Source organism: Gambusia affinis, linkage group LG12, assembly GCF_019740435.1.
Source record: "Gambusia affinis linkage group LG12, SWU_Gaff_1.0, whole genome shotgun sequence".
Taxonomy (NCBI): domain Eukaryota; kingdom Metazoa; phylum Chordata; class Actinopteri; order Cyprinodontiformes; family Poeciliidae; genus Gambusia; species Gambusia affinis.
The window spans coordinates 8,896,294-8,921,927 of NC_057879.1; the positions used below are offsets into that span (position 1 = coordinate 8,896,294).

At 37.6% G+C, this 25,634-nt stretch overlaps 1 protein-coding gene across 7 annotated transcripts in view; it reads right to left on the minus strand.

Moving 5' to 3' along the window:
* Window positions 1-25,634, minus strand: part of astn1 (astrotactin 1) — a 342,774-nt gene that overhangs the window by 202,208 nt on the left and 114,932 nt on the right. For all 7 annotated transcript variants that reach the window (XM_044133570.1, XM_044133572.1, XM_044133571.1 and 4 more), the window contains 4 exons: window positions 21,995-22,079; window positions 20,408-20,482; window positions 17,184-17,321; window positions 9,740-9,890 (listed from right to left, as the gene is read on the minus strand). In XM_044133570.1, the coding sequence (XP_043989505.1) occupies window positions 9,740-9,890; window positions 17,184-17,321; window positions 20,408-20,482; window positions 21,995-22,079 (449 nt within the window). The remainder of the gene's footprint in view (window positions 1-9,739; window positions 9,891-17,183; window positions 17,322-20,407; window positions 20,483-21,994; window positions 22,080-25,634) is intronic.

The window sequence follows — 25,634 nt, forward strand, 5'->3', positions numbered from 1 at the left end:
GGATTAAGCAACCATCTGTGAGAAAACAACGAATTTGATTGGTCATGTTATTCTGCTTTCATGGCTGTCTAAACCAGTCTGTACCATAGCGTTCACACGCGATTACTTCCAACAGTTCAAATATCACTGTCCAATCCGTCTTCCACAAACAGGAAAAGAATAACTTAACTGCAAAGCTACCAAGAGACCACCATTCCCTTAAATCAGTGTTTCTCAATTCTGGTCCTCAGGCCCCCCTGCCCTGCATGTTTTAGGTGTTTCCCTTCTGCTACACACCTGGATTGAATATGTGGGTGATTAACAGGCCTCTGCAGCACTTGATGGTCATGCAATCATTTGAATCAGCTGCTCTGGAGAAGAGGTACATCTAAAACATGCAGAGCAGGGGGGCCTGAGGAATGGAGTTGAGAAGCGCTGCCCTAAACTGACACACTGAGTGGGTAGAGCACTAATCAGAGAAGCAGCCAGAAGGTCCATGACAACACAAGAGGAGCTGCGCACAGTCCCTGTTCAGGTGGGAAACACTGATGACAGGACAGTTGTTAACCTTATACTTCATAAATCTGGCTTTTATTGAAGCAGAAAGAAATTCATAGCTGAAAGCTGGTCCTACACTTCAAAAAGCCCTGGTTAGAGCAAAACTTATTCTCAGTCTTCTGTGGAGCATCATATTTTCTTCATAACCCAAACACTATTCATTGTGTTCCTCAAACTACATTGTCATAAAATGAACACAAAGGTACTAATAAAACATGCTATTGCGAGCAAAGATGTGGGTTTGCATGTCATGTTGGACACAGGCTCCCGCACACAAACTTTATTCAAGGATCTTGGACGGTGTACTCATATTCTCCATCTTCCATCTCGGTGGCAATCTGTTCTGTCAACATCATCCTTGTTTTCCACCATTTTGCAGGGGAGACAAGTGACAAGACGAAACTAATTAATCTCACAATCATCCCATGATTATTACACTCTCACTTCCACAGGCGTCACACGCTGCTTCTCCCCAGGAGTGCAATACATCAGGGTCCACTCTCACTGCCGCCATCAGCCGAATCTCTCACAAGAGAAGATATTAAAACACAGACAGGACAGCTACCGGCGGCACCGAATCAGACAAGGTGTTAATTGATTAGGGTGGAATCGCATTGCTGGGACGCAGCCAGTTTACCGCCCTGATTAGACAGATGAGAAGCTCATTTATAAGCTCAACAGTCACAGGATAATTAGTAAAACCCACGCTAATGTATGCAACGGAGGCTGAAAGTGTGCTCAGCGCGGTGTTGGACAGGAGTGGGATGTGTGTCTGTGGATGAAGAGCTACGGTTTTTGCTCACTTGGTGTTGTATAAGTAAATGAGAAAATAATGATGCACTTTACTCAAAGACAACACCAATAAATCCTCAAACTATGATAAGGACAGGGACATAATCTGCCAAAAGATATTCAAATGCTTTAAACACATTTCCAACTCTGGCTGGTGCCTTATAAGTGACTGTTGAAAAATCATCTTTCAGACATTACCTGATCCCTCCATCTCATCCATGATATACATCTGTTTATATTCAAGGCCAGCTCTGCATAAACAACAGAGCAAGGGGAAGTTTCTGCTGTGTCTTCTATTCAATCTGTTCTTGCAATCTCTGAGTAATTAGCATTTGATTTACAGCAACGGCAGGCCAGGAGCCGACTTCCAGACAAGTTTAGCAAATGAAGGCAAACTCAGAGGAATGTGGCTGAAATCGATGAGCCTGAAACGGGATAATGAGGTTGTGCAACATAAAATGTAAAAAAAAAAAAAAAAAAAAAACTAAACAGAGAAACATTTTACTATTACAACAATTCAGTGCAAATACAGCTGTGTGGAAATGGTGACGTAGAGTAAATGTGCATTGCAGTATAGTGGAACGTGGAGCTCAGACAACCTCGGCGATGATTGACCTTCTGAAGAGTCGTGAATAATATGGTTTTGGTTTGAGGTTGTTACTAGAAAAGAAAAATTACACTTCCTCTGTTCTGCTTATGCTGCTGTCACACAGAGTCTGATCTTGCCTTGTATGCGAGACCATATAAAAACATGTTTTACTTGTATAAGTGCAGTTAGTAAAACCGGCCTATGAAGCTTGCGTATTGTCCTATTTTGTGTAGTTTGTTTTTACTGGAATGAGGAGTGTACAATTAACAGTGTTTCGGTCGTGTTTGAGGCTAGTATGGACCCAAATGCAGAGAAAACCATAGTTTAATGGATGGCTTAAATGAAATAAGAACTGGAGAATGAGAACTGCAGAGAGATCAGGTGGAGAGCGGAAAAATCCAGCAATGAATAATGAAAAACCGGGAGCTGAAATACTGAAGGACAAAAAAAAAAAAACAGAAGAACTAATCACAGGAAATGTACAACTGTGGCAGGGAGAAAGCAAGGAAACTGTTAATCAAACTCTAGTTTGTTTGTCCTACGACCGCTAAAATCTGCCCCTACTCCATTTTTGTTTGCAATTTGTGAAGAATGAAGTGCTTCAAAGTCTTTGGATGGTTTAACACAGTGCAGTGTGAATGCACACCATACCAGCTGAAAATGCACCAAACATTGCAATTTTGGTCCCCGATCAACCCAAGTCTACTGAACTACCAGGTGTGAAAGCACCATTACGGACAAGATTAATTAACACAGAGGGAGCTGAACTAAGTCCCAAATAATCTTCAAACCGAAAAAGAAAAATGTTTGAGAATAATGAGAAATAGAATTAAATGTACAGAAAACAATGAGAGGTTTCATCCACAAATAAGCTAAGAATCTAAACACAAAGGAATAAACTCATTTGGTAACACCTTCCTAACAATAATGAGCACAGATGAATTGAGTGAATGTCTCAAGAGGCGTAGAATATAAATAAAACAAGAAAATTATTAAAGCACAAACAATTACAGTATACCCACAAACATCTGTTTGTATTGTGAAAGTTCTGCTATATCAGCTAAGTTCCTGTATTTCTTTTGTGACATTATTTTTATTTTTCTACACTTTAGGACTGCCTGACTGTCAGGGAACACAAATTAAATGCTCTATGCCCATTCTATGAGAGCCCCCAAGAGCCCCAAATTATTTTTTGATTAATTAAGTAGCTGACTTACAGAAAAAAGGTCTTTAACCTTCATATTGTATGTGTGCATGAGCATGAGGATGTTAGTGTGGGCGTGTGACGCAAGTGCTGCTAATTTGTAGCTAATTTCGGCATCCAAGAGCAGCAAGGGGTAGCCTTGGCTCCCAGCGGCAGCAGCAGCCTCTCCAAACAGACACCAGCCATCCCCACATATGCCTGACACAGCAGATAGTCAACAGCAAAGATCAGGAGGCCAAACAGGCAGAAAGAGAGAAGCAGGGTACCAAACCCCCTTGCCCAATCCTGCTACCATGTGTCCTGGTGCAGGTCACACCTACAAATTGGTAACCCCAAAGCCACCTCCTCAGCAGCAGAACAACGCCGCCCTGAAGAGGAGGAACTCACTCAAACAGCTCTCTATTCCCTGGATGGGCATCACCAATCCACAACACTCAGAAGTGCCAATGCTACTCCACCCGACTGGACAGTGCTCAAAGCTGGGTGGCCCACTTCTAGGCAGGAATGACATTAACTAATTCCCCAAACCCTCCTCACCCTGTCCCAAAAATAAAAGGTATTACCAGTATAGATTTAAATCTGGTGTTAAAATAGATTTCACGGGCACACGACTTTTTTCCGTTTAAGTATGACCTTAAACTCCATTCCATGAATTGTGTTGTTTGACACAAGTTTAGGCATTGGATTGTCACTAATCTGTGTTTCCCTTAAAAGACTTGAATTACTGAGCAGTTCATATAAAGTCACTGGGTACAGCTCAAGCTGTGTTTTCCTTTCCACAAACTTTACTTTGAAGCTGTTTTGTTAATCTATTTTGAATCAGTTGGACTTGGGCGTTCCCAAGATTTGCGACTGGCAAAGATACAACCAGGCACGAGTTTCTCTAGGAGCGGCTTGAGTTATTTAGAGAGCCAGAAAGTGTGGATTATAAACTTTCTGATGACGTCAACACATAAAAATAATTTTAAAAAAACTTTTGAAGAAAATATGGGCATTGGAATGTTGGCACTCTGCAGACAAGATCAACGAGGAAACAGTCCTCAAAGTTGCCAAAATCCCCAAACTTGATCAGCTACCTGAGGGTGTTGTTACCAAAGACTGATAATTTACATTGTTTAGCAATAACCCCACCTATTGACAGTATGGCTGGGAAGGCATACAGACAAAACTGAGCTTTTGTCTGCCTTACCTAGTAAGAAATCTATTTTTTTTTTTTTTAGAGGGTTTTAGTTTGTGTCCAATTTTTCAATACGCCTGGGATCTTCTGTCTTTTGAGCTGTTGTCCTGAAGTTGTCCATGAACTCTGAATTTTAGTAGAATTATACCATTCCAAAATAAACACTGGACAGAATATGTTTCTCTGCTGGCCAAGGAATTGCTTTGGGACTCCCCCAGAGAAGCTGGTTATACATCTTCATAAAACGTAAGTCCTTACTTGTATTTATTCACTGATTGCAATAACTTTTGATATGCGTGCAGGGTATTGCAAGCGAGCAAAGTTGTATAACAAACTTCAGAGCTGTTCAAAAGAATCTGTGTGTAAATGTTATATCACTCCCTGATCCTGGATAAGCGGAAGATAAGACTCTTGTTCCTCGTTGTACCATTAAATGTCTGTCATGTATGTTAAGAAATGTCTACATGTTGCACATAAAGTGAATTTATGCAACAGGACTTGATCAATCATGCCTTGTTTTTAACTTTTTCTTGTACAAGCACTTTGAATTGTCTTTGGCTGAAAGGTGTTATATAAATAAAGTTGCCTTGCCTTGTTCCTTCTTTTGGCATGGCGCATCGCATTTATGTTGTCAGTTTTGGTTAATTAGTTTAGTTTATTTAGTTGAGGGAAGAGGCTTAAATTCAGCAACCAACAGAATGACTGGCTCGAGATTGCCTCGTTGTTTTTTATTGCTTTAGCTTTTAAAGAAAAGTTCCTGAATAATTGTAAATAATTAAAGCTACTCTGTATGTATATAAATTCACATTCAAACATTAAAACTTATCTTCCAGATGGAAGGTAATAAATGATGTTTAAAGAAAATAGATAATTGCACAACAATTTCCTTTTTTGTCCCCAAGCAATAATCCCTTGAGCTTTATAGATGCAGAAAAAAAAAGATATCTATATATTTAAAAGCCACAATAATGACTGATTACATCTTGTTGAACATACAAGCCAGCCTCTTTCTCAAGAGTGTAACTGTTGAATTATTGTCCAAGTCTAAACTCTGAATCAGTCAGGCTTCTATTGAGCTCAGCAAACACTCAAAACGATTTTGAGGTGAAAACAGAAACATCGGGAATAAGTACACAGACTCCCTATTGTTATTTTTTGCAAAGGTTTCAGATGTATTACAGACCCAAATGCACACATATTACAGGACAGTAAATAATTAATGATACAAAAGAAAAGCTTCTTGACACCTCAAAGCACTGGAAAGAAATCTTTTCACTACTTTTCTTTGGATCCTTGTGAGACTAATTTCAGAGGAAAGAAAATTGATTTATTTTTTTTTCCCCCTGATGCTTTCGGCAGGGATTTGCAACACACTGCAACATAAAGAAGCTGTCTCTTAGTTAGATGGATGGCAAATGTGAAATGTTTTTTTTTTTAAAAGTCACCCTGTAATTATGCATTAAGAAATAATGTCACAACAAAAATGTGAGGACTGTTTTATGCTTTCCCACACCAGGGAAAAGCATGAAAAAGTGTCTCAACCAGGCAAAACCCATTCAAGTTCCTACAAGACTTCAAAAGGCTTTGCTAAAAATACCCACTCAGTCATCTCTTTGTATAAGACGGAAATTGGATGGATATTTAACTGCCGACATTTAAGTTCAGTGGCGCTGTACTATACAGGATTTCTTTGACTGTATCTCTCTAATTCATTTAAACCTAAGTCAACCTCCAAATGTGTTTGCAGCTGGACTAAGACAGAGGCAGGCAAATTCTTGCCACCCCTGGTGAATCTGTGCATAGCACTTTCACTGTCGTGAAATAATTCATGCTTTAAAAAAAAGGTATAAACTCCAACCTTTGGGGAACAAACGCTGAGAAAAATGTTTTTACAAAAAGGCACACGGCACCACCAACTTTAACTTAAGGATTTTTATTTTTTTATAGATTTGTCGATCAAACAATTAAGACATGAAGGCCGGTTTCGATCAGCCAGTAACCACTAGGAGGAATGAGGAAGAATATTTATTTGATCAACAGAAATGTAGGGGGCATAGTAAGAATGATTATATGAATTTGTGAATATTACACAGTAAATGTTAATCTAATCAAATTAGTTAAATTTAACAGCTTTTTTTTTTTTTTACTATATTTTATTCCATTCAGAATTGTTGTTAAATTGCCCTTTCATGAGTGTTAAAGCTCTAACGGAAATTTCACACTAAATACAGACTATCACTGGTTATTATTAGATTAAATTAACATCACAGGCTATATTTATATCTGGAATGTATACATATAAAGACGCTGCATATTTATTTAACCGTTAACAGCTATGGTATTGATTCCTCCCTTTGCTCTTCCTAAGTGAAAATGTATGTTTAAAAAGGAAAAAAAAAATCAGTTAAGATATACAAAGCATAAGTGGATATATTGCTTAACGCATAAATACAAATAACTTTTCTAACACAAAAAGTCTGTCTTCCTGCATAATTTCTGATAGCAGAAATTATGCAGGGGTCAATCTCCTGGCTGACTCTGCAGGAGATCGACTCTTTCCCATATGAGCAGGTTGTGACTTCTGAAAAGCATCAGGGAAAAAAGGTGATTTACTAAGCCATTTTCATTCAATGTAACTGCAGCGCTAAGCTATCAAAAAGCAGAAAAATATACTATATACTAATATACTATATATACTATGAGAAATGCTTCTTTAATTCACAGATAAAACAGATAAACTGCTAAAAGTCAAAATAGAGACATGAGCATTGTAATGCAATATGAAAAATGTGTCTTTAATTTCATTCCAAGAATTTTGAATCTAATCAGCTGTTATAAGAAGTCTTCAAAAGTAATAACTTTTTTAACACACTATAAAGAATCATAACTATTTTTGACATGGCATCTTTCTTATTAAAACGTAAATAAAAACTGAAAATTGTTGCTCATATCATATGGTTTTATTATCTTTTAAAATATGCAGAAACATTTTGATTTGACTAAATTGCGTTTCAATCTCAAGCCTTCTGGGGTGTGAATATTCTTTGGTTTAACTAACTGCATGCTTTCTGTTTTCATGAACAATAACACAGGACACTAAGTTTCAGCAACAGATACAGTAGAGTACTCAAAACAAAAGCAATTAGGGTCCAAGTGTAGTTTTGCTACAGTTCTAGAATAGCTATTTTAGAAACATCAGAGGCAGATACATTACAATATTTTTGCAGGAGCTAAATTTTGAAAACCTGAGTTTGATTCGGCTTCATATTCTAAAACTAGACACAGAGACAGATCTACTCCTGAAATAGCTTCACCCTGAATACAATCTCGCTCTCTTTCTCTGTTGACGCAGTTTGCTTACATTTAAACGTTTCATCTCGCATGCATTTCATGGAAAGCTCACAAAAAACAAAAACAAAAAGCATGCTAATGTTAATCACAGCCAGTCATTGGCTTGTCATTTTAGAAAACAAAACCGATTTGATTGATGCAGATTTAGTGAGAAAGTTAGCATCTGCATAAAGCTCGAGATCATCTTCACAGGAGAAGGAAAACTGAAAATACCAACAAGTTTCTCTGATGCAGAGCAAAGCAGATCTGGGAAGAAAGTGGAATTTGCCCTGCCTTCTTGCGAAGACCTTTCACCTTCTGCTTGTATTGTTCAGACGTATTTAGAAAATGTTCATATTTGTAGTATATTTGCATGACCTACATAAGATAATTTTGCAATCTGACACAGTTTTACTTCAGTGAATGCTTTTCACCCCAAAAATAACCAGATGATGAGATATATTATCCCACTATACAAAACTGTGGGTGTAAAAAGTCAAGTTTGCTCACTTAGTCTACTTGCTCTGCTGTACCAATAGGAGTGAGCACAAAAATCACACCGCAGAGTATGACAAGATCCATTATCTTTTGACCATGATCTTCAAGCAGACTCACAGATATTTTGGTCCTCATTCTGATCTCAATACTACGTCTTTGTAGTTGTGGAATATAGTCTCTCATGTAAAAAGATACAAACTTGTATCATGCGTTATCCTTTTTTTTTTTTCTCTCCAGTTTAATTTATGAATATAAAATTTGCCTGTCAGATTAAAAGGTACCACAGTTCTAGAGGAAAGATATCTGGAAAGGGCAGTAGAAAAAGAAGTTTTAAAGCTTAAAGAGGTGCTCAAATACTTTGAAATAGGCTTTTTACCTTCTATTCAACTGCCTGGAGTTCACTTGCTGTAAATCTATGACTTCAAAATAAAAGTAAGATGATGAAAGAGAATGATACTCATTAACAAATGCACTCAAATATTTGTTATAGGTGACACTGATATTGTAATATCACTGCAGAAGTGTGGAATTCCTTGGAAAAGTGGGTCTATGCTCGAGACCAGTGTTTCCCAATTCCAGTCCTCGGGGCCCCCCTGCCTGCATGTTTTAGGTGTTTCCCTTCTGCCACACACCAAAGATTGAATCTTTGGGTGATTAACAGGCTCCTGCAGCACTTGGTGGCTGCAGAAGATGCCATGCAATCATTTGAATCAGCTGTTCTGGTATAGAGGCACATCTAAAACATGCAGGCAGGGGGGCCCCGAGGACTGGAATTGGGAAACACTGCTCTAGACTTTAAATTACATATCCACCCATTAAAATTTCCCACCAGCTGCTCCACCATGTTTGAGATGCATCGCGAGTGAGAGAGAGAGGCATACAGGATCACATCAACAGCATCTTCCCAGACCACCTTAAAGCCTCGACTGAAGTGCATCAAAGCACTCGAAAAGAAATTAAATTGTTGCGGGGACGGTGTCTGACAGCTCATAGATAGAAAGTGGGGTGAGGGGTGAGGGATTTAAAGGAAGCAAAACACCAGCAGAAGGCAATAAGATTCTGCAACGACAAGAACGCAAGCAGTAGGGTCCCCAGCAGATGGAGAAGAAAACAAACCTGGCTGCTACATTTCCTGGTTGCTAAGCACCACCTGGAGGTAATGAATGTGCTGCCGGCCTAAGAGGCATGAGAGACGACGGGGGAGAGTCAAATAGTCTATTCAGAAACGCTAGACAATGCTGCTTCACTGTGTGTCCTTGATGTGGGTCACCGCGGATATGCCCATGAATATTTATGCAAGCAAACAGACTTAAACAATGATGACCAAAACAGGATATTAATGAAAAAAAAGGGGGGGATCTGGTTGATAACCTTTAGAAAAGTGGCCAGGTACGTTGGCGAAAGATCAAAACTCTCCAAGGTTTGGATCTGCTGGAGGTTAAGGCAATTTTATCCCCTTGTGCTGCATCAGTCATAAGATGGAGTGCATAGATTGTGTACCACTCTGTAATACTTTGAATTGGATGCTTTTCTCTGGGGAAAGGTCATTTTTTTTCTGTGGCGGAATCTACAGCCGCCTAAAGGTAGAGATTTATAAAGAAAGATGACTCACCACACAGCCGGTGGAATCGAGCTTTCGGTCAGATATGCAGCGAAAGTTGCGGCTGCAGCCGCCGTTGTCTTTCGAGCAATCTCTGACGGGTCCGAAAGAGTCCAGGAGGACCTCCAAAGAGTCGAACGACGAGCTGATCATCAGCTCCTCTCTGCAGAAACAAGGAGGGAGAAAGCAGAGGTAATGTGTGTTATGTGGGGTGTTATTGTCAGTAATTGAGCCTGCAATCTGTAGCACATGAAGGGGCACTGAAATGTTTCTGTATTCACCCCTGCATAGATCTGTTTTAAAAAGCAAAACATGTTTGCTTGAGAATTTATTTAAAAACTTATACTAAACTTTGCCACATTTTGTCACAGAACTAGACGTCAGTGATTTATATTGGTACTCAAAGAGAAAGATTAACCCAAATAAACCAGTGCTTTTTATTTTATAGTACAAATTATTATTTGTGAATTTTAAGTTCACTTTTATTTAAGCCTCATATATGTTTTCTGGCCCAATGTATGTTAAGTTGTAGCAAAGGCTAAAATGGATCTTTGGTAAATTTTGCTAACCCCTGACTTTGCTGGAGAGTCATGTTGAAGAAGCTTTGTAGTTGTGCAACACTCCTTCCCTATACGATGGTTACCTGAACTGTCTTCTGAGAGCTGTTCAAAGCTTGGGATATAGTTTTAGAAGCTAATCAGCCAAGATTTCCCTGCAACTTTATTCATAAATTGTCTTGTATGTTTACTTATGTCCTCTCACACCTCTAACCTTAACAGAATATATTTATTCTGTGAGGAAATAATACACAGGTTTGATAATAACATTACTCAGACAACTTCTGAAGAAATGTTCTCCACTTAATTTTACTAAGATGCATCAAAGTAAAGGGGGATGGATGCACAAACACTTTTCCAATTTTTGTTCTTTTTTTTAATTTTGAAAAACAAATTCTTTTCCTGCTTCATCACAATTATGTTCTACTTTATGTTGGTCTGCAAAGTCCCACAGAAATTCACTGTAATTTGTCTTTTTGACTAGATTAAAATGTAAAAAAAAGTTTGAGAAGTGTGACTATTTTTGTAAGGCAGTGTACAACATAGAATAAAAAATATCAGAAAGGAACAGAAAAAAATGGAACATTCCTGTTAGTGAAATATGTTTCCCACCAGATATGAGATAGATAGATGATACAATTGATAAGGAAACTGTGATGGGATCAAACCTGGTTTCACACTCAATTTGATTAAATAAAATTAATATAAATGTAAGAAGATCTGACATTAGTGTCATTGGTGTTGATTCATCCATTTCTCTCCAATCTCACAACACTACTGTCAAGAAAATGCATTGTAACTTTATTAATAATGAGGATAAAATATTTTTAAATTGTTTCATAGTAAGCCAAAAAATAATATCACACTACTGAATCAATGTCAACGTAATGTGTCAATATTCACCCATAGAATGTGCTTTGCAAAACCAGCTTTTAAAAAAATCACAGTATTCAATGTAGACAGTGTTAGAGCTAACTAAATGAATTTGTTACCTTAACCTTGCTGGGAGCTTTTATTTAATATGAATAATCTTTTTTATCCAAAATTATTTATAAAATTTATAACAAATCCAATTAGATGGACAAGTTAAGTGTTTGACATTGTTGAAGAATAAAATAGACTGAAATATTTTAAGAAAGAAGCAGGTTTTATTTATATGTTGACAATTGGGAGGAAAAAAAAAAAGCTATAGTATTTCTTCCCTTTCACACTCAAATTTATGTTATCTTGCAAAACCAATTCCTCCGTTTTTAATTACCTGTTGCACTGCTGTCATTTATACTGTGGGAACCTGTTGAAAGGAACATCGGCAGATGATGAAACCAACAGCAAGTGTGAATAATAAATCACAGAGGAACCCTAATAATAGCCAGGGGACCTCCACAGAGACTACAACACAATTTACCACAGCAGCCGACATAAATCATTGAGTAGATTAAAAGTTTAAATGACGACGAAGTAAGGCAACATTTATTATTTGGTAAAATACCCTCACAATGAATTGGTATGTGGTCTGAAGTTAATATTTCTATTCTCAGAGTATTATCAGTGAGAACAGTGAGAACAAAAACCTAAAACCAAAAGCATGATTATACCTTCTTGCCAGACTTTTTTATTGTCACTTCAATTCAACTTACCTTAAAAGCAGATTTTTGCAAAAATAGAAAAGCATATCATAGTTGCTTTTTGTCAATCATTAATTCCAGGTTCTGCTTAAGTGATTTTCGGATCAAGCTTGGCTGTGACTAGATAAGCAGAAGACGTGCTTAGATAATGACTTAGATAGGAACTTATTATTTGTTCGCATAGGTTTATATTTGTTTGGATAGAAAAAATAAAGTCATTAATTGAAAAATGTTTATGTATTTGTGCAGGTTATCTTTGTCTGATATTTAAATCAGCTTAATAATCTAAAATATTTAAAGGCGACAAATATGCAAAAAAAATCCAGAAAAATATGTTGGGGATAAATATTTCACAGTACTACATCTCCCCTTGTGCAATTTAGCCACAGAGTTTAAATAATTTAATAGTATCTTGTAAAATAATAATCAGAATATCAAATAGAGCATGTAAAAAATAACCCACAAAACAACCATTTCTTTAAGTATTACAGATTCTGCTTCAAAAGTCCAAATGTAATTTTTCTTTAAATTGTTGATGTTCTGATACTGGGAGATGTTGAAGTTATTTTACAAATGCTGTATTTAAAAAAAATAGTTTCAATACATCATCAAAAAAAGTGTAAAAAATACTTCACAATGTTTTTTTTTTTTTTCCGTTTTCCCAAATTGCTTGAACTTCTGTGATACCAGCTAATCAATGGAAAAAAGATCAGCGTTTGTTGTCACTTATCTCTCTGCCAGGAAGCGGCAAAGTTATAAATGACAATCAAACACATGGGAACGCAGCTCAGAAGAACAGTGAATCAGCATGTTTCAAGAAGGTGTTAACAGTGTTTTTGTGAAGATCCCCTGAGGGAGAGCTGAGGAGAGCGTTCATTAGATCACAGATCAGAAGGAGATGAGTTATTTACACAGCGACTTGTAGAAAGCTGCCAAATGAAAATAGCATGTTAAAAAAAAAACAAAAAAAACTGTGTAAACACAACGCATCCTCACTGCAATTTCCCAACAGAGCTTAAAAATCTTGACATCATAAATATTCACAAAAGGAATGTTTAAACGATAAAAAAATGATTTGTAGGCATGATAAAATATGATAAAAGTGCACATTTATAAACTTTTTTAGCTTCCCACACTGAATTTAGTTGAACTGTGAATCATTTGTGTCAATAGGGCTGTACATTGTAAAAATCATATATTTATATTTTCTCTTTCAGTACTTTATGTCTTTACACTCCATAATAATAAGAAAGACAGAAGACAGCGAAGACAGATGGAAGAAATATATTAATAACAGTAATAATAATATTAAACAGGCAGAATAAGACTACCAAAGGTTAAAGCGTTAATTTTGCTGATTGTCAGAATTTTGAGCCGTATTTTATCCTGACGGTCACAGGAATTTGCTAGGTCTTGTGTAAAAATAGGGGAAAAAAAGTCAGATCAGGAAGAACTGGACCAAAAAGAAATATTGGAAAAGCTGCTCCGTATGTTTCAATGAAAAAGCTGTAAGATTTTTTTTTTTCCCCAATTGTAGCACCTCCTAAGTCTGGTTAGACACAGACTGCCGACAGAGCAGCAGGAGTGAGCCAATGCTGGGTCGCACTGTTTGAAATTGTTGGATGATGATCTGCATTTTGTTGATGTTTACGCTGTTATCTCGATGAGGGCTTCACAGAAGAACACGTTATCGTTCTGCGAGAGCCTACTGGAGGCACGAGGGGCTAAAAATGAGGGAAAAAAATCTGAAATCTTGGACATTTTCTTGTGATAAACCTTATTATTTGTAACTAGAGTTCACCTGTGTGAAGTTATTACCAGGTGCCAAACTTTGCACACATTTGTTAACTAAAGCACCATCACTTTTTAACCACATAGCTCTGTTAGCTTACTTACAAAACTTAGAAAATGTTTTGGGTTTTTCTTTTTTGCAAATATTTTTTAAATATTTAATAATTAATGCGAACCAGATTAAGACTGCAGGAAAGTGAATGTGGGTCTACCCTCCCCTGCTAGAAATATAAATATTTTTCTAAAGAAGAATTTTTCAAGTCTACTCCTCAGGAGTCACTGTTTTGAAACTTTTAGATGCTTTTCTGGTTTGAAAAGTCTATTCTGCAGACATTTTTCTTTGTTTTAATAATTGCGTGATTATTTTACAACAACTGCTTTTTCACACATGTCACGTGACATGTCGAAAAAAAATCGAATCACTGACTATTTTAAAAATATTTTCTTATATTTTAGTTTTCACAGAGAAATTGGAACTGGCCGATATCAGCATCAGACATCAACAATGAAGCATGTTTGAGTTGGCGTGTCTCGTTTCTGGGCCAGCAACCTTGGAAAAGTGATCTCAGATGAGATGGATGGATGACTGAGTGGCTGGAATAAATCAGACCATTTTGGAAGTAAAATGACACAATTCAGTCGAAAGCAGGTGATTCACATGTCCTTTGCAAACAGAAGTTGGTGATTGTGCATGAAGTGTATGGATGAGAGAATGAGTGACAGTCAAATTTTATCTGAAATTGTTTATAAAATGAAACGGCGGCGGTTCCAAAGGTCACCAGATACACGATCGAGCACAATTCAGAACATAACAACCATAACATAGATGTTTGACATCTCTTTGTTTTATTCTGCAGTTTTAATACCTGCATGTGGAGGAAGCAGCTGTTCCACATCACGGTCAGGGATGTCCCTGCCCTCGTCTCACAGTTATGTTTGACTTCTGATAGTTTCAAACTGCAAATACAAACTCCTTCATTTCATATCTTGAGTTGTGGCTTACTCCTAACCATCTCTGGTTTGGACATCAGTTTGAATTAGAAACACACACAGCTGGAGTATGCAGATGAAATTCATATGCAGGTATCTCGGAAATTGTTTGCATCAAGCTGGCGATGGATGCCCATCAACAGGCCCTTACATGTATTCTCTCTGTATTATGAAGCCATTTCTTGTTTATGTTTCACGGTGCAGCACTTAAAAGACACAACTTTATGAATTTCCACAAAGTCACTGGGTTCAGCTTAATGAGACAAGTTCAATGACTCCAAGACTATATACAGAAAAATCATTGTGTGTGGAAATAATTCAGACTCAGTGAGTGACATATTTATTTAAATAAAGCTGTGCCCTTTCCCCCAGTAATGTTCAGCTCTTCCTTTTTTTTAATAGAGCAGTTCATATTGTAACTACTCGGTAAAAAAAAAAGAAAAAAAAAAAAAAAAGAAGGACAGTTCATATTTTTCTCTTTTAATTTGCCTGCCAACAGTCCAGCTCACTGTTGAAATATCTACAAAGCATACAGCATTATCACATAGTTTTAAATGTACCATCCACAATATGTCAGTCAAAACATTCACAGTTTAAATCAGGAAGAATATGACATGAAATCAGATTATATTAATCATTAGAATTACAAGATGAATACAGATGGAAGGACCAAAAGATTATATAGGAAACTAAATGATTATAATGTATCAAGGCACAAAGACAAAATGATCTCAGGTTGGTTGAGTTTACTGTACCCCAATAGTCAGGAGAGAAATTGTGCACAGTCAGGTTGTTCATAAACATCTTTAGCATTTTTTTTTTTTTCATCTGAGGGAGGCATTCAGATTGTTGAACATTGGAAATTGGGGGTTTGAATGCATGAAGATCCCAAAAATTATCGAAACTGGTTTGAGGATTGATAAAGAATGTTAATATTAAGTTTCTGGAATGGATTTGCAAAGGACCTAAACTCAAGATGGTTGGATTTTGTGAGCAATGTATAAAATCTGAGTTAGATTATTTAAAAGCAATTCTGCTAATTTTTCAGGGAAGTGTTGTCAAATATCCAGCCAAAATGATGCCTGCTGGTGGTTTTAAAAACCATTTAGTCAGAGTGCGACGTGAAAAGGCGCCTATAACCAGATGCAGGTGTATGTGTGGAAATTTGAAAATTCACAGTACAATCAATCTTTATGGAGGTGATTCTTTTTTGCATCTGAAATTTAAAAATATTCTGTGTGTCCCAGCTTACAGAATACTTCAGAGTGGCTCTATGATAAAAAATGGATCTGGTTGATTGAAGTCACAACGCAAACCTGCAGACCAGTGCACGTTAGCATCGCCTGCACTTCAAACCTCAAGTTTATTAGGTTTGCAATGCAATGCAATGCAATGCACTGCAAGTAATGCAAGTTAATGATGCATTACCAAATTTATCACTAGACTATAGTTGCATATACTTGCTGGAGTTATGACTAGTCCATTATTTCTGTGTGGACCAATGTAAAAAAATGTGTCCTAGTTAATCCCACAGTAGATACGAGGATTATGAACACTGAGTGAGTTAAACCTTCCCACATCTTTAGCTAAGAGACGAAGTCTATGCTACATAGACTACATAAAATATCTACCAATTCTTCTATATTCTCCCAGCACTGGGAAGATAACACAGAAGTGGAGAGGAGCAAAAATGTTTGCAAAAACAGAGAAAATATTATCGACTCAAGCCTAAATTACCAGAATCTGATTAAGAGCTCTGGTTACATTGGCGTCCTGATATGAAAATTTCTTGGGTCAACTTTACCACCCACTGGTAGAAAAGCAAAGTGGCTAAATAATTCTGCTGCTTCACTGATGTCGGTTGGGTCCAATTTAACAGTGCAGCTTTGTTTTGGCTCAGTTACTGCTCTCTTTGCAGTCTAGACACAGACGCAGTCGTTGCATGCAGAGCTGATTGTCTTCGGAGTTATGAACCATTTAACAATCGAAACACTGCTTCTGGCTTCAAATCACCAGCCAGTTCTTAGTTTTATTTTCCTCTTTTTTCCCTGCTGCCTCTCCATAATTGATTTTGTGTTTGAACTCAGAATTTTATTACCCTGTGAATCATGACCACTAAGACCTCTTCATCAACAACAGTGCGATGATTAAAACTTACAGAAACAATAGTTAATAAAAATTAAAAAAACAAGTGCAGATGAAGTTAGAATACAGAGCAGCGCAAGTCTCCTGAAAAGGGTAGCTGTCAGAGTTGACATTTTCTTTACTTTATGCAGGATGACATAAATGTATGATAATATATGTCATCATTTAAAGCCAGGAAATGTCTCCGTTACATTTGAGTGTGGTGATGACAACAAACGATTTGTTGGAGTGTAATTAGCAATAAGATCATGACGCTTAATGAAACAATTGTTCTTCCCATTGTAGCTTCTTTTGTCTCCGTTCCTAAAGCTACACTTAAGAAAAGTGGCACCTTTAAATGTCTCTCACCTTACGTCTACCGCATCCTCCATTACTGTCATGTCTGTCTTGCATTTGGCTGACGGGTTGATGGCGAGCTCAGCAGGAGGGATGACAAAGCTTTTGCTCAGAGGAAGCCACATTCCTTCTCCCAGGGTGTATGTAAATCTAGAAGAAGACACCGTCACAGAAGTGGGCTTTTTAAAAGTGAAAAGAATGACATGAAGGCAAAGTGAAATAAAATGTTGCTTATGCATGTATACCTTGAGTCTGCAGTCTTTGCAATCTGAGACGGCAATTTTTTGCCCTCAGCCTAGCTACATAAAATTAATTTTTATACTCTCTCTTTTTTTGCTAGGATAATACAATAGTCTCATCATAGGTCTGGTCAGCTGGTCTCACACAGACAAACCTACAGTGTCATAAAAGACCAGGCAATGAATCCTTGATACCCGCGAATAATCTTTGCTACTTTCCTGCACTCAAAGCACAATCAAAGCTTTCCTCCTTAACATTGAACACAGCACACGTCTCTTAACAAAATGCAAATGGAAAAGGCGGCTATGCTGAGCTCCACAAAATCCTCCATGCATAACAATTCACAACGTCACACCTATAGTTCAATTAACCCTTCCAGTGGCAAATTGCTGTCACAAAACCGACCAACGTCAAACTGGCGAGAGCAGAGTCGACAGACTCCTTTGACTTTCCGTGGCAAATGTTACATGACCTTTTCAGAGAAAACTTGATAATCTACTATAGAAGATTTGTTGTCATTTTTGAAAGTGCTAAAATTGTGTTTCCATTTCTAGGTTTCAAAACAAAGAAAAAACATGAAATATTTGCAAAAAAATGGATGGATACATTTTTATCTACAGGGTGATGATATTTCTGGAAAACGTTCACGCACGTAGCTTCCAAAAATAGATCTGAAAATTGATTACTTTCTTGTGGATACGCAATTAAATTATTCCATGCAAGAACCAAAACACTGCTAACATCTGAATTTGTTATTATATCAGACCAGTAAGTCGTTCTGTATATTTTTAGCCAATGTCAAGAAGAGTCATTATGGAAGTTTCGAGGAGTCACCGAGTGTGAATAGGAGAATGTGGCTTTTGTGCAAAAACAGAACAGAATTTCTCCAAAAAAAAAAAAAAAGAAAGTTTGAAAAATATTGGCAAATTTCCATCCTTTTTGGCTCTTCAGCTTTAATCATTGCCACCTTGTCACAGGCGTCCAAGTAACCGGCCACTTAAGGTTTAAAATTTTTGCTTTGTTTCTACCATAGACATCAATATCTTGAATTTCCCCTTGGGGATCAATAAAGTATTCATCATCAATATGGAAACCCTGGCCAAATGCAAAATCATTCCTACACATTACCAATGGTTGACTTACACACACAGGGATAGTCTATGTAAATTTTAAAAGCCTCCAAAATTCATTCTTTGTGGAACCAAAAACAACATGTTGCATTAAAAAAGGAGCTTTATAAAGATGAATGTCTTAATTTCATGAATCATTTCATGGTACAAACTTAATTAGATTCTGAGGTATTTAATTTGCCTTTAAACAAAATCATAATTTTCGGCATAAAATGGTCCCTTAACAGAGGGAACAAAACCCTGGTAAAATGGGGCCACTCAAAGTTTCCCCATGAGACACCAAAACAAGAATGAATCTGCAAAAAAAACAGATGCCTGGAACAAAAACATTGAATCATTTTTTTATGTGTGTAACAATGATATCATCAACCTTTCCATTCATAGCAAATGTAACACAGTATTTTAAAGTTTAAGTCAAACATTGTCCGCTGATTAACATGAAATGCTGTGTTAGCCCTGATGAATAATGCATGCTGACTTGTGCTACAAAAGACAGTTTCCCCCCCCCCACAAAATAATCATTTTTATGCTGAATACCTGCATTTCAAAATTTTCAATTTGTCAATTTGCATCACATTTAAGAAAAATGCAAGCTTAGCATCTGAAAAGGGCAGGGAAATCAGAGGACTGTGTGCACTACCACACAGTGCAAACCCAGAGTGATTAAACCACTGCAGAAACGGAACATTTAATTACATGAAGCTAATTAATCATCTTGTTTCAAAGTTAAGATTTTAAGTGGATCAAAGTGCAGCTGTTTTTTTTTTTTTTATATGTATATAAATAAGACTTAATTTCAGGAGTTTGCTGTTGGACCTAAGTTTCCCAAAAGTAGTATTATTTTCATGTTATTCCTCAGGAAACAGTTGCCACATCTTATTTCACTTGCTCCTCTGGGACCGTGTTCGGCGGTGGAGCCGAGGTTCCCTGTGATGCAGGATGACGTACAAGGGTGACCACAGGATAAATTAGCTGCCACCTAACGAGCCCTGCGCTATAATGGACAACTTGGGACTAGTGCACTACCGTGCGACTTATGTGCTTCACTCTAACAGAAACTGGAGGTGGAAAACACTAAGAGTCCTCATGAGGAAACAGTTGTTGGGAGGGAAACATGTTTTCAATCCTTAGAGGAACTCCCTGTGGTTGTTATTGAGTGGAAGGCAAGTGTTGTGTGTCTGAATGCTTGCTCTCAGCATTTATCTTCGGCGTTTGTTCTGCCTCATTTTACTTCCTGCAGCAATAATTTTGGTAAATAACAATACATGCTTAAGCCAACGAAATTATGGATGCACAGCTCATCAAAATCTGACTTCAAGTGAAGGTAGAGTGCTGGATTGTTTGATAAAATGAGCTTAAGATCCAAATTGGTCAAATTAGGATGGACAGCTGGTTGTGGGCAACATTTTAAGATCTTTGACTAACTCTGGATGATATGCCAACAGGGAAGACAAACATTTTAAATCAACTTTGGATTTTTGGTCCATCTTCTTCTAACCATTCCTGACAAACAGTGCTAACAGTCAGAGTGGTCTAAATGAGCTGAAAGGTTAGCCCTCTCCCATTCATTTTTGTTGTGATGCAACAACAAAAAAAAAGAATGTTCTGCTTTTATTGCTGATCTGCAAAAAAATAAAAATAAATAATAATGTGAGAAGTTAAAAAAAATGTTTAATCCATTTTCTCTGGTTTTCCATGGTAATTAGAGCTGTTTTTAAATTCACAGGCTGCATGAACCTGCAGGCTCATAACAATCATCAATAGAGAAACAGTCAGAGATGTACAGCGATACATGTTATTTGACGGCAGCAAAGCAGAATGTATAATGTAGTCAGATAGAAGTAAGTTTTGTGAAGTTCTTCTTACCTGAAAATGCGATCAGAGGGTTGTTCTCCCATCACAAGATCAAAACCACGCTGGAAGATGGTGTAAGGCCAGGGACTTGCAGGAGGAAAAAATAGATCAGACACAAAGACAACAAAGAGAGGAGAGAGAAAAACTGATTATTAGAATCAAAGCTGGAGAAGTGCAAAAAATTTTTTATTTTTTTTTAGAATACCCATCCTTCTTGTCCAAACTTTCCAAAATCTCAAGCCCCTCTTCTCTGTCTACCAGAGCAACATTCCTTCACAATTCACTCGCTGCATCACAGTGTCTTATGTATAAATCAGCAGACTGAAAATGTGTTTTGCAGCAGCTGACATAAAATGTGACTTTGGCTCATATCTATTTACCAGGGGAGTGGATAAGAGGCGATGACAGAATGAGACAGAGGAAGGAAGACGCGCAGTAAAAGCGGGAGATACAGATGTAGATGGAAGCAGCAGAAGCTGGGGGGGAAAAAAATAAAAAGGGACAAGCGGTGAGAGTGAGAAAAACATTGTGGGAATGAGACAGATGCCAAGAGGCAGAAGTGAGAGAGGGAGAATGATAGAGATTAATGGGGAGTGGCAGCTCTGGGACTTAACAGTCTGCAAAGTGAAAGCGCAAGAAAGGGAAGTGACAGGGGCCCGATGTCGTTTGGAGCAAACTCCTTCACCACTGTAAGCAAAAAGAACATCAGTAAGGAGGGGGAGCGGCTTCCACGCCATGGGCTATGATCATTAAACATTTAAGTCACCCATGGGTGCCCACTCTGTTACACAGTGACAGGGACACAGGAAGAAGACCAGAGGAACAAGAAGCAGAGATGCACAGTTGGGTGAGCTGAAGGAAATTAGCAAAAAAATAAAATAATGCAAACCGTGGCATGAATATAGTCAAAACACAAAGGGAAATGTCTGGTCTGCCTGCTGGAAGTCATCGCGGTGTAAGAAATTAGCACAAGCTATTCTTTTCATTGCCACATTTATCCTACAGAGAGATTTTAAGTGGCTCCAGAACTCAGTGGCAATCCACATTATAAAAAAGAAAGTAAACCTACTGGGGTATTTAGTTAGTCTATTACATTTCTTAAAAGGTATCCTGTGGAGTTTACAGCCACAAGTGATTTTATTTTTACAAGTTAGTGTTTCAATGCAAGTCCCTATAGGTTCTGTGTTCTCTCATAAAAAAAAAAAAAATCTAATAGAAAAAAGTACAGGTCACTGTATGCATTTTCTGTCTTCTAATATGTGACATTTCAATAAGCAGTAATTAATGATGCTGTTCAATAGTTTTGCTCATTGAACTGCAACAGACAAATTTTCCTTATATAATAGAAATTCAAGCCTTGCCTGGGATGTTCATCGGATGTTTAGGTCCGGAGCAAAATGCTTTGGTGAACCTGGAGTTCTGTTTCCCACTCCTGACATTGTACAACATGTGGTCACATCGCACTTTGTTTTGATTTATCAAAGCAACATAATAAGCCTTGGTTTGATGGGGAGGATGATTCCTTTGTTGTCCCAATGTTTCACTCTGACATTGTAATGAGCAATCACAAATCATCATGAGGCAATTATCATAACTTACCCCTGATTGGGCCCCCACTCACTGCGGATGCAAAGATGTTTGTGGACCGGGTCCTTCATGTAGCCATCAAGGCAAAGGCATTCTCCTAAAAACACAAAGGCGGTTCTTCAATCATTGTGTTCATTATAGTCAAGCCCTTTTCAAATCACCCAAAAAAATTCCCACTTCTCCTCTTTTGTTTTACTCCAAATATGATCCTCTTGAGGCAATTAGAACACTCATGATCATCTCTTATTCTTAATGAGGTAGTCAACATTGTTAAAAACAAAATGCTTTGCAGTTTTCTTGCAGGAGCATGTGCAATCAAATCTTTCTGTACAATGCGGCTGCTCTCAAGGTGCTGAAAAATAGCCTGTAGCAAATAACATGAGCATGCAGTTCAACCAGAAATAAAATCCCGGATGATAGCCACACTTAAAGGCAACTTATGGTTTCCTCCTCTGCTTGTACACAATGCAACTGGACCCTCGGCACACCACATGAAGCCCAATCTCTGGCAATAGTGCACGATATTCAGGCAAGCCATGTGTTAACTTGAATAAAACCCACAGTTGAGATAAAAATAAAAAAAAGGCAGAACAGAGCAGACAATGTTCAAAAGATCCACCCCAACACCTTTACTGGTGCTTCAGGCTAGAAGTCGAACCGGTATAGTTAAAGCTGCATGTTTATCAGCTTTAACAAGTCCTATGATGGGAACTGCAGCTATATGCAAAGTGTTTTACTGACTTGATTTGTTGTGCGACTGTTGCACATCTCATTTTATAAGGTTCCAATCAACCGTTTCTGCTACGGGGTCAAAGTCCGTCTTTGGAGTTGTTCCTGAGGATAGTGCAGACACATAGCAAGACCCTGTGTGTATGTGTTCCCTGTAGTGTGCACACACACCCACAGAAAGGCTTTATTTTCTCCATGATCCAATAATCCAAGGTCATTACAATGACTTGGATTATTAAGGACTTTTTGTGAACTGGGGAATATAATAGTTTTAGCTAAACAGTTTTGGCAGCAACATTTATTCTGCCTGCTCAGTTAGTAAACAGGTTTCCTCCACTCTATGTGACTTTAAACAGCATCGTAGACACTTGTTTCGTTGAAGAGGCACATGCAGCATATTAGAAGATCCTATATGTTGCAATTTAGGGCAATGGATCAAAGTTGTATCACGAGGTTATGTTTGCATAACCTCGTGGTGTGCAATGCCTTGCACACCACTCTGTTTTTATCCTTTCCTATCATCTACTTGGTTGTAATACACATTAGCGGAAATGTTGCTTTCATTAGCATCATTTGAGGTTGAATGAAAAGTGACAACGCAAGACATGAGAATATGCTTTTAAAAAGCTTCCAAAATGTAGGATACGATTCTGGATACATTTTCATTTAGCACTTAGTCATTTACCATCTGCTAAATGACAAAGTGGCAGCTAAGTGATGCTGCTTCTTTCCCCTCCCCATTTTTTCACATTACCAGAGGTATTGTGAAAATCTCAAAAAGAGCAGTGATCTACCAAATATCACTGAAACTGAAAAGCAGCTTTACATACTAATAGCCAACAATGAAACAAATTTTTGGACATTAATTCATTCACTCATGCAACAACAGAGCAAAATATTTATATAAATCAGAACATGGACATGCAGTGAGGTCTTCTGGGAAGAATTAAGTATCCTGTTTGTTCCCTATGATATATAGTATGAGAAGCTCCTGTGTGTATTGAGAAGAATGCACAACACTTTAGTGGCAATGGTTGATTATCATATAGCCACAGATATAGTAGTTCTAGGTAGAAAGTGAAGAAATGGCAGTATATGTAACACCTGGGACCTGCACATACTGCAGTGGCATAGTTATCAAGTACTGAAATGAAGACTTTCCACACTGGTCTCTTGCCTGTCACTTCTATAATGTGCTGGCAGTGGTGCAATGAAGTTATTACAATGGTGCTGACAACACATTGATGTCTGGCGCGACTCTTGCTGCATCCAAAAAGATCTAAACACATCTTTGTGATGACTAAACTTATAAAACACCAGAAAATTACACCACCGGTGAGCTGTGATGGTTTCTGAGTAAATGAAAGAAGGACCTTTTATTTGTGTATACTTGGTGTGTACATGTCTGGTCGAAGGAGAGAGCACAAGCAGAAGCTCATAGGGGTTTATAATATTGTTGGTCCAAATAAAAAACTGCGTCATATAACAGTTTTTCTAACATTTAAGAAAACCAATATTAAAATGTGTTCAGTTAATTACTGAGCCAAAAAAAGTTGCAGTAAACAGTAAAACTTTCAGTGTGATTGAAAGTTTACGTTTTGTACAACTGATGGTCTAAGAGTGTTTGTTCCTAAGCTAATTAGCACAGGAGCTAAATGCTACCTCAGTTATTTTTCTAAGAAATCTACTTACTTTTGAGGCCTTGGACACCATTTCAGTGGAAATGTATTAGGATGTCATGCACCACTGCACACGCCTGCTGCTCAAAAACATAAACCCAGCGAGTCACTGGCAACTGCTGCTGAACCCCTTTATTCATGACCCCATGTGGAATTGCTGGACTGGACATAGAGATCAAATGATGCTTGTTAAAAGAGAGAGAAAGAGAGAGAAAAAAAAAATCTTGAACATTCAATACCTCTCCAGTGGGACAAACAAAATATTCATGCTCTGTGTTGGTTTTGTGCTGATAAGTGAAACCTGTTAACAAAGAATAGCTTCACCTTATTGTTGCGCTGTCAGCTCCCGGGAGAAAGACACTGACTTAATGTGGTATGATTGATGGAGTCTCATTCCTGGTTTAGAAAGGTTATCCAGGGTAACATGTTTTAACATGATATTTTCTTGCTCAATGGGAGGCACGTGAGGCGCAGAGCCTGGGGTTTTATATACCCATGCTAATGGAAAGGTCAACTGTCAGTTTATGCCAGGAATTCACTTTTTAGTGTTTCTGCTACTTATGCTAGTGAATAAAAAGCAAGACAGTCCATTGTTCAGCCTTTTTTTTTTAAATTCAACTTTGGTTTTTAATAGGGAACAGTTGTGCTCAAAAGAATAACTTTTTCGCTCCTGTACTTTGCTGTTAGAACTTTTGGTAGGTGAATCGGGGAAAAAAGTCCCATTCAAGATGAGTCTGCAAATAAACTTTAAAGCATGATGTAAGAAGCCTGGCATCACAGGAGCTCCATCTACAAACAGCAAGAGGAGGATTACACTTTCTGCACTTTTAGGAATCTTTTTGTTTTTCTTCCAGTGTTATTTTCCTCTCACTATGACAGCGTATACCTGCTGTCTTTCTCTACCTTTTTATGTATTTGCTACATCAGGATTTACCGCAGCAGGATACACAGTGGGGGGTAAGTAGAGGACTCTCCTTTTCAAGGGACGAGTTCTGTACGTTCACTGTCAGACCAAAATAAATGAAGAAGTTCATATCCAGGTGAAACCTCATTAAATTTGTTTCAAATTATTCTGCACGTCATGACAAACATTGTTATGTAAGCTCTGGGGCTGAATGTTTCTCTTTTGAGTTATTCTTATAATGGTTTATTTTCTGTTTACTGTTTTCATAATTCTACTATTTTCTTCCTCCATCAGGTGGTTGGATCTTCTACCGTTTTTATTAATGTCTCTCGCACGGTAA